This window comes from Neofelis nebulosa, chromosome 8, assembly GCF_028018385.1.
Source record: "Neofelis nebulosa isolate mNeoNeb1 chromosome 8, mNeoNeb1.pri, whole genome shotgun sequence".
NCBI classification, from domain to species: domain Eukaryota; kingdom Metazoa; phylum Chordata; class Mammalia; order Carnivora; family Felidae; genus Neofelis; species Neofelis nebulosa.
The window spans coordinates 105,726,242-105,744,297 of NC_080789.1; the positions used below are offsets into that span (position 1 = coordinate 105,726,242).

An 18,056-nucleotide genomic window follows, 5' to 3' on the forward strand; every position below is an offset into this window, starting at 1 on the left:
GTCAGTTTACCTCGTGGGGCCTCAATATTCTCACCTCTAAAACGAGAAGGTTCCAACAAATATTTTCTTCAACTGCTTGTAACTGGAAGTTCTGAATCCGTCATTAGCTATGGACACACTGTGGTGATCGAGGGTAACCAGTGTCCTTCCCTGGGCCTAAGCCCCTGCTGGACAGTGGAGAGAGTGGGCAAAGGGCGGTGCTGATGAGCTGGAGTCCCTCATCCCTGCCAGATACAAAGTCTTCAAAACTCGGAGAGACACAAATCCTGGTGGGGTTGCCAGGCTGGGCCTGGGGAGAAAGATGGTGCCCACTGGTCCCTCAGAGGCCCCCACCTACAGCCTGAGAGTGGGTGAAGCAGGGCTTGAGGGCTGCCTTCATGCCGAATGAGGGCCTAGACCTCAGAGGAGAGGGCCAGTCCTCTTCCTACACCCCCACCTGCCCCACCTTCCATTGCCTGCAGCATCCCAGGCTACTTTGCTGTACTGCAAGCCAAGGCCCTGGGAGAGGGTGGGGGTGGCCAGCCCAAATCCTTCCTTTTCCCCTCCTTCCCTCCTTCCCCTGCCCAATCCCCCTGTGGCCTCTGGCCCCTGGCTGAGCACAACAGATTACTCTGGTGGCATGCCCTCCCTCTGCAGTTTGCTGTGGGTCTGAGCACGCTGCCCTGAAAGTCTCCCAGGGAGGGGCCGAGAGGAGGTCATTGGTAGGAGACAACTGAGTCTTGTAAACTGGACTTAAGGAATTTCCCCAGAAGTAGCACAATGTCCTCATTCTTTCCTTCCAAGAACCCTTAACCCGCCCCCCACCTACCCAGCCCACATTCTCTCTCCCACCCATCCCAGCCCCCCACTCCTATTCCCTGGAGTGATGGCTGCTTCCCAAGGCCCTGCACTCTTAGCTTTGACCAGGCCAGTGTGCCCGGGAAGGGCCAGGCTGCTGACCGGACAGGGAGCTCTCTTGGGTCCCTTCTGGGTCTGGCTGTGGGGTAGCGTTTCCTCAGAGCCCGCACCTCAGATCTTTGGCATTGGCATGCAGGAGTTCTCCCCCCACCATCCCTCCCTCCAGATCGCTTGCTGAAGACCATGTGCCACTTCCTTTTATCTGGCTTCCAGTCTGGGTGTCCCTTCCTCCTCTGTTTTCCTAAGGGCAGCTCAGATTTTGATATCTGATGGGCCACAGTGGGGAGGGAAGGGCAGGGCCTGTTTGTGTAGAGTAATTGAGGCCCCACCTCCCACAACCTGGAGATTAAGCTCTGGGGGAGGGGGAGGAGAAAATTGCTGAGGTGGGGTAATCTGAAACTCTTTGTCAGGATAAATTGGGACATGATCCCCATGCTTCCCCTCCCCACTCAAACTCCCAGCCCTTCTTCCACCCACTCAGAGCACTGGCTCTAAGTCCCTCTCTTCTGAAGGGGGCCCTCTGCTGCTGGCCTCCAGGCCCAATCTCTGCCCCTCCACCGATGCCGCTGCCAAGGAGAAGAGAGCATACATCCTCTGCTCCTACCATTCCAGGGTTGCCCACGTCCGGGCACCCTGGTAGTTATGCCAGGAGAGGCTGGGCAGGGCGAGAGGCTTCCAGCTCCTGAGGGAGCAGTTGGAGGCAGAGGCGTCCTGCCGGATGGGGCCCCCAAAGACCTCCTGCAGCGTTTTCCCAGCTGCTTCCCCACAAGGGGAGCCAGAAGCGTGAAGACTACTGGGTAGATAAGGTTTCACCGGCAGACAGCTGTGGAGCTTACTATTAGGCAGAAGGGAAAGGGGAGGGGAAGAGAGCAAGTCTTTAGCTGAAACCCCAGCTTGGCGCCTCCTTCCAGTTCTTTCTGTCATCTATGCCTTTCTGTCATGGCTATTACTCCCCCTTGCCTGGGGAATGCAAACCAGCCCCCTTCCTGCATGGAAAGAGCTGGGACTGTGTGTGTGTGTGTGTATGTGTGTGTGGCCACAAGCATGGCCAGAAAAACAGACCCGGGCCTCAGGGCTAGGCAATGGGGATGGAGGTTCGAGAAAGAAGCTGCAGGGTCAAGGATGGGATGGAACTGAAGTGGACCGTGACCTTCAGTAGTGAGAGGAAAACAGGCTGGGGCTGTGGTGGCTACTGCCTCCTCAAGCTGCAGAGCCGGACGGGTTTGGGGTGCTCACACTCACCCGCTTGCTTCTCTGCCCCATACAGTTCCAGGGCCGCGCCAACCTGCATGTGTTTGAAGACTGGTGTGGCAGTTCTATTCAGCAGCTCAGGAGGAACCTTCACTTCCCACTGTACCCCCATGTGAGTGTTTGCTGGATGTGCCTCTTTTCCCTCCCTCCACACCCTCCTCCTCTCCCCTCCCTCTGCCCCGCTTCTGTCTCTCATCTCCCCCTATCTTCTGTCTCCATCTTCCTGGCTTCTTTTCTGGTTCACTTTCTTTCCTTTATATCTTGGGTCCTCTTTTCCCCTTTCCAGTTATTACCCTTGCTCTCATCCCACGGATTCCTTTGATTTCTCTCTGCCATCTTCTGCATCTTTTCAGCTTTAGGCTCTCATTATGGCTGTGATGTGGTTTAGCCAGAGCTACCGCATACAGTTGGGCTGGTTGTGCACTGTACAAGATCACATGCTCAAAGAAGCAAGTAGGAGTGGAAATCTTGCCTATACTCTACTCACCAAGTCACACTCCAGTCCCTCCTGTCTCCTTCCCTTCTGGTCTTCCCACCAGCCCTGAGTGGCCTGATTTCTTCAGTTTCCTCTTCTCTCATCTAAGTAACAGTTTCCCTCCCCTTTCTTGGTATAGATTCGCACAACCCTGAGGAAGCTGGCCGTGTCCCCCAAATGGACCAACTATGGCCTTCGCATCTTTGGCTACCTGCACCCCTTCACCGATGGTGAGGCCAGCCCCAAAGTCCCCTCCTCCTGCTCCCTGCCCCAGGTTCTTTACGGTACCCAGAGAACATAAGCCTGTAGCTGAGAAGTAAGTCCACACTAGGCTGCCTGGACCCTGTTAGTCTATCACTGGGAGGGGGGGGAATTGAGTCCCCATGAGGTATCATCCAGTTGCCACTTGTCTCCCTAATTTGCAGAGTCTGGAATAGCTTGTCTCTCCCTGTGAGTCTTCTCCATCCTCATGGGGTCTCCTAGGATGAAGAACCCCACTTCAAGTCCCCTGAAGAGAATGTAATCGCTAAGACATAAAATAGGCTTTCAGGCCTTTATGCCAATGCCCTTCTTGCTCTCATCTGGAACTCTCTCCCCCACTGCCCAGGGAAGATCCAGTTTGCCATTGCTGCAGATGACAACGCAGAGTTCTGGCTCAGCCGTGATGACCAAGTGTCAGGCCTTCAGCTGCTGGCCAGTGTGGGCAAGGTAGGGTCAGCCCAGCCCCAGAGCTCTTCCATTGGGCCCAGGAGCCAGGTCATGGAAGAGACACCTGCCTGCATCAGGAAACCCTCATTACCATTAGTCTTTCTGGTGTGACAGCCAGGGAAGAAGGTGTGGGAAGGAAGCCTCTTCCCTCTCACCGCTGCCCCATTTTACAAAGGGATAAACTGAGGTGTAAACTGGGGAGGAGTAAGGAGTTAGTCTGGGGCCACAGAAAGTCCTCAGGAAGATTCATCTCTGGGCAGGGACTAGGCCACCCCCTGCTGGGTTCCAGCATCCTTAGCATGGTGACAAGGAGGCACACCTGGGGCCTGATTGCTCTGAACCCTCTAGGAAGGGTGGAGGTGCTTTTGCCCATGTCATCTGTCACTTCCCTTACCTCTCCTGTTTTCTCTCCCCTCACCCCCCTTCTTTCCTCTCCTGTCTCCTTTCTCCCCATTCCTTCCTTGTCTCTTCACTCACTGCCTCCCTTTCTTCATATTTTTTGTCTTCTTCCTTCCTTCTCTTTCCACTCTCCCCACACCTCTAGACTGGAAAAGAGTGGACTGCCCCTGGAGAGTTTGGGAAATTTCGGAGTCAAATTTCCAAGCCAGTGAGGTGAGTAGGGAGTCTCATGAGGTTCCTGTGAGCAGGAGAAAAAAAACCCAGCCTACCTCAAGCGCTGAGTCAAGGAGCCCAGTCACCCCCTCCCACTATCCAGCCTTCCTTATTCCAGAGTTCAGTGTGCCCAGGCACTCCTGCATTCTGATAGATGAAGTCTTTGACTGAGAAGCCATTTGGTCCATCCTTCCTCATTTTACAGATGGGGAAACTGAAGCTCTGAGAGGGGTGTCACTTAATGAAAGTCACACAACTATCTAGTGACACTCAGGACTAGAAAACAAAATAGGTCTCTCTTCTCCCAGTCCTTGACCTTCCCATTTGCTCCATCCCTGGGAATGTCCACAGCGGTACAGCCTGGACACCAGCTGCTCTGCCTGTGCTGCAGAAAGTTCCTCATCACAGTGATCCCTTGGTAGACTGGAGGGAAACAAGGCCTTTCCCAGCCAGTAGTGGCTGGAATTGCTTTAACATGCTGGCAGGGGGACTTAGCCCAACTTCACAGTGCCACCTGGTGGCCTGCACACACAGGCGAGAACACGTATAGGCTTGATGGTGATAATAGCGAGGCTGATAACAGTAAGACAGTCTAGCTTGCCAAGAGCGCTTGCTATGTGCCAGTCTCTGTGGTGAGCACTTTACCTGTAACTGAGTGAAGCAGCTAGAGTCATGGACCCCAAAGCAAGACTGCCCGGGTCCAAATCCCAGCTCCACCACTTACCACCTCAGTGACTTTTGGCAATTACCCAACATTTCTGTGCCTCAGTGTTCTCATCTGTAAACAAGAATTAAGCGAGTTAGTATACATGAAACACTTAGAACATGTCTAGCACACAGTATCAACTCTATTATTACAGATGGCTAGACTTACGTTTGTTCAACTTTACGATGTTGCAGAAGTGATATGTGTTCAGTGGACACGGTACTTCAGATTTTGAATTTGGGTCTTTATTCGGGCTAGTGATACAGGGCACAGCAGTGTCTCGTGATGCTGGGCAGTGGCCGTGAGACTCAGCTCCCAGTCAGCCATGTGTTCGCAGGGTCAACAACAAATACACGCATAACCTGAACCGTTACAGCCATGCTGTTTTTTACTTCCATTCAGTAACTTACATGGGATATTCAACACTTCATTATAAATAGGCTTTGTGTCAGATGATCTTGCCCAACTGTAGGCTAATGCAAGTGTTCTGAGTGCGTTCAAGGTGGGCTATATTGTTTGGTAGATTAGGTGTATTAAATTCATTTTTGACTTCCAATATTTTCAACTTACAATGGGTTTATTAGGATATAACCCTATCATAAGTTGAGGGAGATGTCTATGTCCTTTGATTCTCATGATTATCCTATGAAGTATGTACTGTTATTACCGCCATCTTAGAGAAGAGAAAAGTAAGGTCACACTGTGGGTAAGCAGTAGCGTGGGGACTCCAGGCCAGCATTAAAAGCAAAGCTCCTGGGATTCTGTGAACAAAGAGATGACAAGGAGAAGATATGGGGGGGGCGGGGGCGGGAGCAAGGTGGGAGCTGGTGTTGGTATGGCAGAAGAGTGGGTCAGAGGGGTGACAACACGGCCCAAGAAGATAGCCTTTTGTTTCTCTGCTCTCTCCTGCCAGTCTGGCAGCCTCCCAGAGGTACTACTTCGAGGTGCTGCACAAGCAGAATGACGAGGGCACCGATCATGTGGAAGTCGCGGTGAGGGCTCTGCTGCTCCTGCCCTCCTAGCTCAGCTCTGAGCCACTCCTCGCCCCTTGTCCCTTGAACCCTTTTTGAAATCCAGCTACCTCCAGCCCTCTGCATCTGCCCTCTCTCCTCTTCCAGTGGCGACGGAATGACCCTGGAGCCAAGTTCAGCATTATTGACTCCCCTTCCCTGTCCCTCTTCACAAGTGAGTAGGCTCTGCTCCTCGCGTGGACACAGAGGCGAGCTGGCACCAACACGTGGGGCTCAGTCCACAGGGGGCTTCGGTCAGGGGAGGGGTGCAGGCTAAAGCTCAAGATGCTTGGAATGTGGGTGTGAAGGGGGCTCAGAACAAGGAACAGAACTTAAAGGGACCCTAAGGTCAGAGGTCCTTAAGTCTCAGGGGTCAGGGACTCTGAGAACCTGCTGGAAGCTCACTGCGACCTCACCCCAGAAAAATGCCCTTACCCATCCATGCACAATATTTTGTGTACGATTTCAAGGGCATCCAGAGACCATGAGGCTCACTCCAGATGAGAAACCTCTGAGTGAGACAGTTTCCTATTTCACAGATGAGGGAACCATGGTTCTTTGCAAAGCCATGACCAGAGCTAAAGAAACTTTCTCACCTGCTTTAAATTCACAGTAAATGAACTCTTCAGTTGTACTGTGAATTGTTCATGATTTCCTCAGCAAGACTCCTATCTGCAGGCCCCACTGAGAAATCACTGGGCCTGGGTGTAGGAAGAGCAGGCAGGGCCAGAACCCTAAGGGGAGAAGGACAAGCCAAGTGCTGGGAGGAGACTGGGAAGGCAGTGGGAAGTGTGTGAGAGAGAAGGAGGGCAGGATGGGGACAGGCCGGGGAGGCCTGGGTTCCCAGATGGTGATGGGCGGGGGAGGGGAGGCAGTATGGAATGGGCAAGGCAGGTGGGAAGAGGTTGCTGGTGAGTAAAGCAGGAGGCCACAAAGTCAAGGTCAAGGCAGAGGGGCAGGTTGTGAGCTGCTGAATTGGTGCAAGAGGAAGAAGGGAGAGCTAGAATCCATAGATGCAATGTGAGATGAGAAGAAAGAGGCCCATACCAAAGTTTAGGGGAGAAACTAGTGAGATGAGCCAGAGGCACCCAGCCTTGGGTACAGAAGGAGAGCTCTACCTGGGGCTGTAGACAAATGAATCCAGGAGGCAGGGAGCAAGGACAAGCAACCCGTCCCCAGGGCAGTGAGAAAAGGGAAGGAGTAAGCCTGGCCCACTTGGAGATGAGAATACCAAGAGGATGGGCCGCCTGGGCGGCTCAGTCGTTTAAGCGTCCGACTCTTGGTTTCAGCTCAGGTCATGATCTCATGGTTTTGTGAGTTCAAGCCCCTAGTTGGGCTCTGTGCTGACAGCATGGAACCTCCTTGGGATTGTCTCTCTCTCCCTCATTTTCTGCCCCTCCTGTGTGTATTCTCTATCTGTCTCTTTCTCTCAAAATTAAAACAAAAGAGAGAAAATACCAGGAGATGATGAGTGAGCTGTGCAGAATGCCGGGGGCGGGGGGGGGGGGGGTGCCCTGCCCATGGGGGGGGCATGGCTGACCTGTCTGCGGCAGGGACGACATAGCCTATGTTCAAATTCAGCTTTGCCACTTAATCAGTTGTGTGATCTCTGGCAAATGCTTTAGATTCTCTTTCCCAAAGTTCTTTGTCTATAAAATAGGAATAATTACGAAGTACATAAGTCTTATGGTGCTTATAAAGATTGAATGGTTTGATATTTATAAGATGCTTAGAACGGTGCCCGTTTTGTTATTTAGTAAATGCTATAGATGCATTTGTTAAATAAATGAGGCATACTTACAGTGACAAATTTCCAGCAGAAAGCTGTCTTTTTCCCATATACACTGTGGTATGTGCTAGCCATGGGGCTGGTGGGGTGGCTCTAAGGGAGATCAGTAGCTGAACCCACAACTTGTGAGGGAGCAGGGCTAACAAGGGAGAGGGATCACGCACACCCCATACTGCCCCTGGGGGATACAGAAGCCTGCACTCAGCCCCTCAGAGGGGCAGGGGCCTGACTTTGGTTTGCCCCAGGACTCACAGCTGCTTTCTGTTCTTTTCTCCCTGGGCCCAGACGAGACAGTCCTAAGGATGGATGACGTAGGCCACATCCCTCAGACAGCAGCCAGCCATGTAGGGTCCCCAGACACTCTTCCTAGAGATGAGCAGCCCCTTGCAGACATGCTGCGACCGGACCCTCGGGACACCCTCTATCGAGGTAAGGCCTCGGCCGCATTCTTGTCATCCAGTCTGGGGACGGTACTCTGCCAGGTTTAGTGGGAGGCAACTTGGGAGACTTGTCACTTCTAGCACAGTATCCCAAAAGTCAAAGAGTCATTTTTTCCCCTTATGTAGTGTAAAATATAACAAAAAATATATATGTACAATTTTATAATTATACAAATCATTATAGAACCGACATTGTGTAACCACCTCCCAGGACAGGAAATAGAAATAGAGCCCAGAAATCCCCTGTGCATGCCTCCACAATTCCATACGTCATAGTTTCTTAGGGGATCACAACTCTTTGAATCCAGTGAGAGAAATCTGTTCCCACCGAGGTGCTGGAGTTGTCAACTCTTGGGAGAATTTACATTTTTAAAGATGACCAAGTCCCATAACAACTGGGAGGAAATTCAGTTATTGGCACTACACTAGGGTGAGACTTTGTGGCCTCTTGGATGTTTCTAAACTTTTACTGAGGTTAGCCCAGTACAGCAGTCCCAGTACTGTGCTGTACCTTGAACCAGGGACCGTGTCTGAATCCTTGGCCTCCAAGGTGCTCCTTGAATGCACCCACCCCAGAAAGTGGTGCCAGCCTTGGTTTGGCAGCCTCAGCTGATGGACGTGGTCTCTGCCCACTGCTGCCACGAGCAAATACAAAAAGGTGTTTTCTCAGAGCAGAGGCCTTCGGCCGTCCTCCTCAGCCGAGTGCCTTCCTGGCTCTAAGCCAGCCCATTCCAGGCTCCCGTCCCCACCCTCACCCCTCTTCCCTTACTGTCCTCAGTGCCTCTGATTCCCAAGGCTCATCTCCGCCATGTCCTGCCTGATTGTCCCTACAAACCCAGCTACCTGGTGGATGGGCTCCCCCTGCAGCGCTACCAGGGACTCCGCTTTGTAAGTCTTGGGGCTGGCCAGTGGGGGCAGGATCCAGAGGGCTTGCTGCCTGTGGCTGAGATGGAGGGGTGCCGGGGCTGACTCTTCCTCCTCCCCATGCCACATGGCAGCAGACGGGATGTCCTCACAGGTCCCTGGGCTGGGAGCACTTGCGTTCCCGGTTGCCTCTCTCACCCATGGGACCACCCTGTAAGGCTCTGTCTTGGGAAGCCCCCACACCAACTCAGCAACAGTGATGACATGAGGTGGGGTGGCCCGATGCTTCCTATATTCTCTGCTCCTTGGGCCATACAGTCCTGCCCGGGTCTGACCTACTGGGCTATGAGCCAGCAATAGTTAATAAACTCATAGACAAGGCACTGGGGGAAAGTGAACTGTGGATGGGAGGTTAGCTCTAGAGAGCCTGTAGCCCTAGTAGAAACTGTAGAGACAGAATGCACACTACTTATCCAGATCTAGAGATGATTAGAAGTCCTCCCCAAGGTCAGAGAATGGGTGAGGTTGAACTGAGATGTTTGTGGGTGACATTGCCTTAAGCTATTTAAGAGGGTCGAAAGCAATGGAATGAATGACAAAAGGGGACTGTGGGACATTGCAGGTAAAGGTTAGAGGTTGTAGGAGAGGATAAGATGGCAGAAGGAGAAGAGGATGGTCCTGGCTGTAGCTGGGGAGAAGGAGCTAAGATAGGAGATGAGGTATGTATGCACCAGGAAGCTTGAATCGGGGCTTATGCTTGGTCCAGAGAGCCCAGGAGAGGAGGCCTAAAGAGTGGAATGGAATCCCTGTCTGCATAACAAATTCAGAGCTCAGAGCAGCCCTTCTTCCCCTCACCAGTCCCTAGGAGCCCTAGGTGGTCCTGGCCAGGGGCAGGCTTAATCCTGGTTAGCTGATTTCTTACCAGGATCCTGGGCTCTTATTCCTGCTGCTTCTTTCTCTGCCTCCAGGTTCATCTGTCCTTCGTTTACCCCAATGACTACACCCGCTTGAGCCACATGGAGACCCACAATAAATGCTTCTACCAGGAAAACTCATACTACCAGGACAAGTGAGTGACACTGAATGGAGTAAGGAAATGACCTTATGGATGGGTTCTGCAAAAGCCAGTAGAGCTTCATGGACCAGAGGGGACACAAATGTTCTTCCAGGCCAAGGAGACTTGGGCCTTCCTGGGCGCGCCACACACTCACACACACACACACTCTCTTGCCCAGCCTCCTTCCTGCACCCTAGTCCCGGGCATGACTCCATATTGCTGCGGGGGCTTCAGGCAGAGCCTCACTCACGAGCCTGCAGGGCACCGGGGGCCAGTCTACCTCTGCCTTCCTCCTACAGGTTCAGCTTTCAGGAGTACATCAAGATGGACCAGCCTGAGAAGCAGAAGCTGGAGCAGCCAGGTACAGAGTGACAGCTGAGGCTTCCAGGTCAGGCCGGGAGGGGTGACCATGGTCTGTTTCTAGGGGAAGTTCAGACCATGCCAGCCCTGCCCCTGAGGAGCTTAAAATCCAAACCACACAGCACAGCCCCTCCTCCAACCCAAAGGAGTAGAGAGTGGTACTCCTACCTTCTCCATACCGGTAGAAAATGACACTGTTTTTAACAGCATGCTGCAGTCAGCTTGAGGAGATTTAGAGCCCTGGAGGAGATTCCTTGGACTGCTTGAGGGCATCGCTGTCCCTGGCACCTCACTGGAGAAGTCTGCTATAAAGAAGCACTGTCTCCCTGTGGCCTTCCTTCCTGAGGGATTAGGGCACGTCCGGGGCCATTTGTTGGGTCCTACAAGTGTCAGGCACCTGCTAGGCACCTTGTGTATTTTATGTCACTCCATCTTCACAACAACCCTATGGAAGATGGGCTATTATTCCCTTTACACGAAGGAAGAAATGAGTTAGTTGAGGTTGGTAACTCACCCCAGGTCACACAATAAATAAGTGAGTGAATAGCAGAGCCCAGATGCCGTCCCCATCTGAAACTCCTTGGTGTGTTATACAGATGATCAATAGCTATCTTGTATATCTCGTTTGGGAAAGGTTAGCAACTCCAATGTGAGGAATGGTTGTTGTTAACGACAGGTTTCAAGGAAGGCCTTCTAGAAGAATCCCAATATGGAGAAGCAGTGGAGGAGACCCTTGACTCCAATGACCAGAATGCCAGGATGCCAGAGGGAAAACCAGTGCCCACCTTCACCCCTGGGCAGGATGTCACTGACTACCGCCTCCGAAGCCTGCGGAAACTCCTGGCTCAGCCCTGGGAGGGTCCACTGGCACCCTTTTCCAAGAGGAACTCCACAGCTCCCTTCCCTGTGAGGACCAGTGATGTCCCAGTCCAGCCCCCAGAGAAGCAGGGCAGAAGACCCAGCCCTGGGCTCAGCCAAGATCCCCCTCCCTCTGAGAAGTGGCCTCCGGGGCATCTGGCAGGGAACCTGCCTCAAGTCAAGGGGCCCAGGCCCACTGGTGACAGCCCCAGGAAGACACTAGGGCAATCCCAGTGGCTGAATCAAGTTGAGACATACATTGCAGAGCAGAGAAGGGGGGACAGGATGGAGCTTCCAGCCCCCCGGAGGGGTTGGCCCAGGGAGGGAGAGGTGGTGGTAGCTGCAGGCCAGGAAGGACAGGCAGAGGGAGAAGAAGAGGGGGAGGAAGAGGAAGAGGAAGAGGATGTGAGTGAGGTGTTCGAATACATGCCCATGTTTGACCCCGTGGTCAGCTGGGACCAGACCTTCAGTGCTCGGAACCTGGACTTCCAAGCCCTGCGGACTGACTGGATCGATCTGAACTGTAACACGTCTGGCAACCTGCTGCTTCCAGAGCAGGAGGCTCTCGAGGTCACACGCGTCTTCCTGAAGAAGCTCAACCAGAGGAGCCGGGGGTAAGGTAAAGGGCTCTTCTGGGACCGGGGCTGGGGCTCGCACAGCCAGCTGGCCTGGGGGCAGGGACCTGGGGGCTGTAGCACGGTCCCCTGCGGCAGGCTCCGTGGAAGATCAAGCACCTGGGACCCCCCCGTCCCTGAGAATGAGGTGTACCCGTCAGGTCTTTGTCCCACCATCAGGTAAAACTGAGGCTAAAAGAGACAAGACCCCAGGTATGGGCTACAAGGGCTAGGGCAGCAAGCATGGCCTTACTTCTTTGTTTGTTCATTCATTCATTTAACCAATCAGCATTCTTTTTTTTTTTTTTTTTTAAATTTTTTTTTTCAACGTTTTTTATTTATTTTTTTTGGATAGAGAGAGACAGAGCATGAACGGGGGAGGGGCAGAGAGAGAGGGAGACACAGAATCGGAAACAGGCTCCAGGCTCCGAGCCATCAGCCCAGAGCCTGACGCGGGGCTCGAACTCACGGACCGCGAGATCGTGACCTGGCTGAAGTCGGACGCTTAACCGACTGCGCCACCCAGGCGCCCCAATCAGCATTCTTTTAATTGAGATAGAATTCACGTACTATTTAATGTACCGTTTTACAGTGTAGTTTTAGAGTGTACAATTTGGTGGTTTTTAGGTATATTCATAATGCTATGCAACCATCACCACTATGATTCCTATCATTTTCATCCCTTGTAAAAGACACTCTGTACCTGTTAGCATGACTTCCGTTTCTCCCTCCTCTCAGTCCCTGGCAACCACTTCGACTCTCTCCTGCTACAGATTTACCTATAATAGTCATTTCATGTAAATGGAACTGTGTAATATGTGGCCTTTTTTTTCTGGTTTCTTGCACTTAGCTTATTCATATTGTAGAATGTATTGAGTACTTTATTCTTTTGTACAGCTGCATAATATTCCGCTGCGTGACTATGCCATGGATTGTGTGTCCATTTGTCAGTTGATTGACATTTGGGTTGCTTCCACTGTGGGACTATTGTGAATACATTGATGGGCAAATTTTTGTGTCAGCATGTTTTCAGTTCTCTTGGGGATATACCTAGGAGTAGAACTACTGACTTTTACAGTAACTCTGTTTAACATTTTGAGAAACTGCCAATCTCTTTTCCAAATCAGCTGCACCATTTTTCATTCCCATCAGTGGTTTCAATTTCTCTACATCTTTGTCAACGCTTGTTATCTTCCTTTCTTTAAAATAGCCATTGAGGGGGCGCCTGGGTGGCGCAGTCGGTTGACCGTCCGACTTCAGCCAGGTCACGATCTCGCGGTCCGTGAGTTCGAGCCCCGCGTCAGGCTCTGGGCTGATGGCTCGGAGCCTGGAGCCTGTTTCCGATTCTGTGTCTCCCTCTCTCTGCCCCTTCCCCGTTCATGCTCTGTCTCTCTCTGTCCCAAAAATAAATAAACGTTGAAAAAAAAATTTTTAAAAATAAATAAATAAAATAAAATAAAATAAAATAGCCATTGAGGTGGGGGGCGCCTGGGTAGCTCAGTCGGTTGAGTCACCGACTCTTGATCTTGGCTCATGTGTTGGTCTCACGGTTTGTGGGATTGAGCCACGCATTAGGCTTTGCCATTCTCTCTCTCTCTCTCTCTCTCTCTCTCTCTCTCTCTCCCCCTCTCTCTCTGTCCCTCCCCTGCTTGTGTGCTCTGTCTCTCTCAAAATAAATAAATAGGGGCGACTGTGTGGCTCAGTCGGTTAAGTATCCAACTTTGGCCCAGGTCATAATCTCACAGCTTGTGAGTTTGAGCCCTGCCTCAGGCTCTATGCTGACAGCTCAGAGCCTGTAGCCTGATTTGGATTCTGTGTCTCCATCTCTCTCTGCCCCTCCCCTGCTCGCTCTCTGTCTCTCTCACTCTCTTTCAAAAATAAACATTTTAATTAAGAAATTAATTCATTAACCATCCTAAAGTGTGTGAAATAGTATCGCTTTATGGTTTGGATTTGCATTTCCCTAGTGACTAATGATATTGAGCCAACCAATCAACATTTATCTGATAATCCATGTGTCTTATGTACTCTGAGCAGAGTATTTTATTAATGAGGGTCAGTTTCTGAAGGACACACATTCACCTTACATACTTAGGATCTTAGAGCTATAACAGACTTTAGAGATCATCCAAGGTCAATTAGGTACATTTTTAAAGATGGAGGCAGTGAACACTAGAGATTAAGCATCTGGTGTAAGTTTGTTCTTTCTTTCTCTCTGTCCCTCTCTTTCTTTCTTTTCTTATTTCTTAAGTTCTACACCCAACCTGGGCCTTGAACTCATGACCCTGAGATCGAGTTGCATGCTCTACTGGCACCCCCTGGTATAAGCATCTTAGCCAAAGGCATCGCCAGGACAAAAACCAGGGTCTCCTGACCACTGGCCTTACAGGCTTCTACCACACCATGTTACCCCCACAGTAGGGGAAGGAATTACTCAAGCTGCCCGCCCTTTCTGCCACAGGAAGTACCAGCTGCAGCGAATTGTGAACGTGGAGAAGCGCCAGGACCAGCTACGTGGAGGTCGCTACCTCCTGGAGCTTGAGCTGCTGGAACAAGGCCAGCGCCCAGTGCGGCTCTCCGAGTATGTGTCTACACGAGGCTGGCAGGGCATCGATCCAGCTGGTGGGGAAGAGGTCGAGGCCCGGAACCTGCAGGGCCTGGTTTGGGGCTCACACAACCGCCGGAGACATGTCTTGAATGTCCGGGCCCCAGAGCCCAAGCTGTGTTGGCCCCAGGGCTTCTCCTGGAATCACCGAGCCGTGGTCCACTTCGTTGTGCCTGGTGAGCCTCAAGCAGAGCCCGGCCATTATCAGCAGAGTGGGGATCCTAAAAGTAACCGTGAGCACCCAGGTCTCTGCTCACTGATTTGATCTCATAAGAACCTGTGGGAGAGGCCACCTTACAGTTGAGGACCCAAGATCACGTGACTGAGTGTTGGCGTTGGAAAAGATGCTGACTCTCGGGCCAGTTGCTCTCCTATTATAACAGGTTTCGGGGTTGGGTGCAATCATGGCCAGATTGTTGTACTGGGGTTTGCAACTACTCTGGGGAATAAGACATAGAGGGGGTTACCTGGTTTTTATAGTGGAAAAGGGGAGCACGTAACAGACATGTGTAACTGTGGGCTAGGGTGATAATAGGATGGGCAGATAACAGTGAGACAGCATGATCGGGTGACTAGGAGAGCTGAGGACAAGCCCCGTCCAAGGCTTTCCCATGGGGCCCTGCCTGGAGGCTCTGTTGGCAGCAGGGTATAGAGCCCCCTTTCACCGGTGAGCTCTCCTTCCACCTTCCGCCTCCCTGCTGCATTGCGGGTGGGTTCCATAGTTGTATTACCCCTAAGCGGAGGTCTGATAGGGTCCTGACTCATGTAGGAGCTGGCAGTGGGGATGCCTTTCTTTGCATTATCGCTTCTTTTTCTCTGTTGCCCACCATGGCAGTAAAGAACCAGGCGCGTTGGGTACAGCAATTCATTGGAGACATGGAAAAGCTGTTCCAGGTCACCGGTGACCCACACTTCAATATCATCATCACGGACTATAGCAGTGGGGACATGGACGTCGAGATGGCCCTAAAGAGGTCCAAGCTGCGGAGGTGAGGAGGTTCCCTGGCCAGCACACGGCCTTAGCCACCTGCTTTCTGAAGTCTCAGGACTGCTGGGTCCTAGGCAGAGCCCGAAGTCCCACCTGGCTTTCCTGAGTCCCAGTCTCTGGCTTTCTCCAGAGGACTCACCTGCCCATAATCCCATCCCAGGAGCACGCATCATCCCTCCTCCATGCCTGCTGGCTTCCTCCAGGGACCATCGCTGCTGAGCCCTGATACTCTGCCCTTCCCTCCTCTCTTCTCCCTGCAGCTACCAGTACATGAAGCTAAGTGGAAACTTTGAGCGTTCAGCTGGGCTTCAGGCTGGCATAGACCTGGTGAAGGTAATAACCTGGGAGGGGCTCTGGAGACGTGGTTACAGATTGGTTAAGAGGAGGAGACATTTGGGATACGTGCGGTAGTCAGCGGTAGTCAGGGAATGAGGACACGGACGTTCCATTCTGCTATGGGGCAGGGCCAGTGCCAGGGTGGGACTGAACAAATGACACTGGAGCATTTGTCCTGAGTCCTTGCAGTTCGTACATTGTGGAGGGAAGGCATCAGAACTCATTCTCTGACTCTGAGAACTGCACTCTGGTACCCAGTACTATGGAAATCTGCCCAACAGTTTGTATTATGGAAGTTTGTCCATTATTCAAATGGGAAGGACCTAAGGATCGTTCTAGGGAGTGGCCTGACCTCTGAGCCCTGGTCCGTAGGGTCTACTGACCCTCCCCAATTTGTCCCCAGGACCCACACAGCATCATCTTCCTATGTGACCTCCACATCCACTTCCCAGCTGGAATCATCGATACCATCCGGAAGCACTGTGTAGAGGGCAAGATGGCCTTTGCCCCCATGGTGATGAGGCTGCACTGCGGGGCCACCCCCCAGTGGCCTGAGGGTGAGCTCTGCCCTGGGCTGGGGAGGGTAGGAAAGTCCTCTCTGGCCTTGGTTCTTCATCCCAGAGCTGGAAACAACCACGTCTGCCATGACAGCATCCCCACCCCCTGCCTGCTGCTTCTGCCCATTGGATGGTCCACCAGAGAGGTGCCTGAGGGCTGTGCTCATGGCCACAGCAGCGGCAACGATGAACATTTCCTCCCCATCTTCCTTTCTCCCTTCACCAGACGTTTACTGTGTGCCAGACTCTATGCCCTGTGCAGATGGAAAAAAAATGGAAAGACAGGCTCCCTGCCTCTGGAGAGGGAAACAAATAAGGAAGGTGCACTGGGCTGTGCCTCTAGTGACTGCTGCTGTCAGATCCTGTTGTAGAGCCCATGGTCCTTCCCTTTTAGGACCGCTGCTTCCATTGGCCCCTGAACGTTAGCGTCGGGGGGCTTCCCCCCAGAACAGGCAAGGGACTTGTTCAAACGAGACAGCTTTCAGCCTCAGGCACCCCATCCTCTGTCTTTCAGAGAAGGCTCTGGGAATGCAGCCTAGAGGCCTTCATTGCTTCCTCCTGGCCCCTGGCTCATCTCACCGGGGGATTCTTGTCTGTCCACAGGCTACTGGGAGGTGAATGGGTTTGGACTGCTCGGCATCTACAAGTCAGACCTGGACAGAATCGGGGGCATGAACACCAAGGAGTTCCGAGATCGCTGGGGTGGGGAAGACTGGGAGCTGCTGGACAGGTGACTGGGAAAGGAGGGCATCTGAGGGACGTGCTTGGATCCCATCCCATCAGGTGCTCTGGGGAGGGAATAGGGCTAGACGGATGGTGTCCCGGCCCCCTGGGCTGCAGACTCCTGATATGCAGGTAAAGAGCACTGTACTCAAAGGAAGCCCCACCACTTACTGGGGGTCACATTACCTGCCTGGCCGAGACTCAGTTCTGTATGTATTAGAAGGGGGATGATACCGCCTCTGCCTGTGTCACAGGGTTGGCATGGAAACTAAAGCACATGGTATGCTGTCAGGGTAAAGCACAGCAAGGTGCTGTGGGAGAATATGGCTGCATTCTCCCGAATTGGAGCTCTCTTCCCCTCTGCCATTGCCTGGCTGGGAAGGCTGAGGCTGTGGGAATCGATAAGAGAGAACAGGTGAAGGGGCAGGAAAGACTTTGGGGCCGACAAAAGAGGCAGTGTGGATCATTAAAGGGCAGCAAGATATCCAGGAGGTCCTGGTCCCTGGAAGCCCTGGGAGAAGGGAGTTTCAGGGAGGAGGAAAGAGTGGAAAGGAGGAGAAAGAAGAACCCCAGACAAGCTGCAGCCTTGACAAGCGGGCGAGAAGAGGGTGCTGAAGCAGGAGCAGGCAGGCGGGGACCCCAAGTTGCAGGGGATCGTAGAGCGTGCTGGTGGTGAGGGAGTGGAGGTTGTATCAGTATGAGATTCCTCTGTCAAGAAATTTGCTTTAAAAAGAAAGAAAGAAAGAAAGAAAGAAAGAAAGAAAGAAAGAAAGAAAGAAAGAAAGAAAGAAAAAGAAATTTGTTGCCAAGAGAGGCTACTAGCCCAGTAGCTTAGTAGAGCATGCGGCTCTCGATCTCAGGGTTGTGAGTTCAGTCCCCATGTTGGGGGTAGAGATTATTTAAACAGTAAAAGTTTAAAAAGGAAGGAAAGAAATTTGTTGCCAAGGGAAGGGGAGGAAAAGAGGATGATACCTTGAGGTTTGGGCTGAAGGGGCAGAGGAGGGAAAGGGGAGACAGCAAAGAAAGAAGGGACCAGTGTCTAGAGGATGTCACAGACAAAGTCAGGAACCCTGGAAGGGTGGGGACACTTCTAAGAGACAGCCAGCCATCACTGGAGGCCTGTGTTTGGCAGGTGATTTACATCAGTCCCTTGTTTGTTTGACCCCAAGCTTCTGTGAGAGGGTGTGGTTATCTCCATTTTCCAAA

At 52.3% G+C, this 18,056-nt stretch overlaps 1 protein-coding gene across 2 annotated transcripts in view; it reads left to right on the top strand.

Moving 5' to 3' along the window:
• Positions 1-18,056, top strand: part of B4GALNT3 (beta-1,4-N-acetyl-galactosaminyltransferase 3) — a 141,022-nt gene that overhangs the window by 81,083 nt on the left and 41,883 nt on the right. For both annotated transcript variants that reach the window (XM_058744099.1, XM_058744101.1), the window contains exons 4-19: positions 2,165-2,260; positions 2,763-2,853; positions 3,231-3,331; positions 3,876-3,943; positions 5,563-5,641; positions 5,768-5,834; positions 7,734-7,877; positions 8,667-8,776; positions 9,721-9,821; positions 10,109-10,170; positions 10,846-11,641; positions 14,103-14,422; positions 15,082-15,235; positions 15,495-15,567; positions 15,974-16,127; positions 16,731-16,857. In XM_058744099.1, coding sequence (XP_058600082.1) covers positions 2,165-2,260; positions 2,763-2,853; positions 3,231-3,331; positions 3,876-3,943; positions 5,563-5,641; positions 5,768-5,834; positions 7,734-7,877; positions 8,667-8,776; positions 9,721-9,821; positions 10,109-10,170; positions 10,846-11,641; positions 14,103-14,422; positions 15,082-15,235; positions 15,495-15,567; positions 15,974-16,127; positions 16,731-16,857 — 2,543 coding nt within the window. The remainder of the gene's footprint in view (positions 1-2,164; positions 2,261-2,762; positions 2,854-3,230; positions 3,332-3,875; positions 3,944-5,562; positions 5,642-5,767; positions 5,835-7,733; positions 7,878-8,666; positions 8,777-9,720; positions 9,822-10,108; positions 10,171-10,845; positions 11,642-14,102; positions 14,423-15,081; positions 15,236-15,494; positions 15,568-15,973; positions 16,128-16,730; positions 16,858-18,056) is intronic.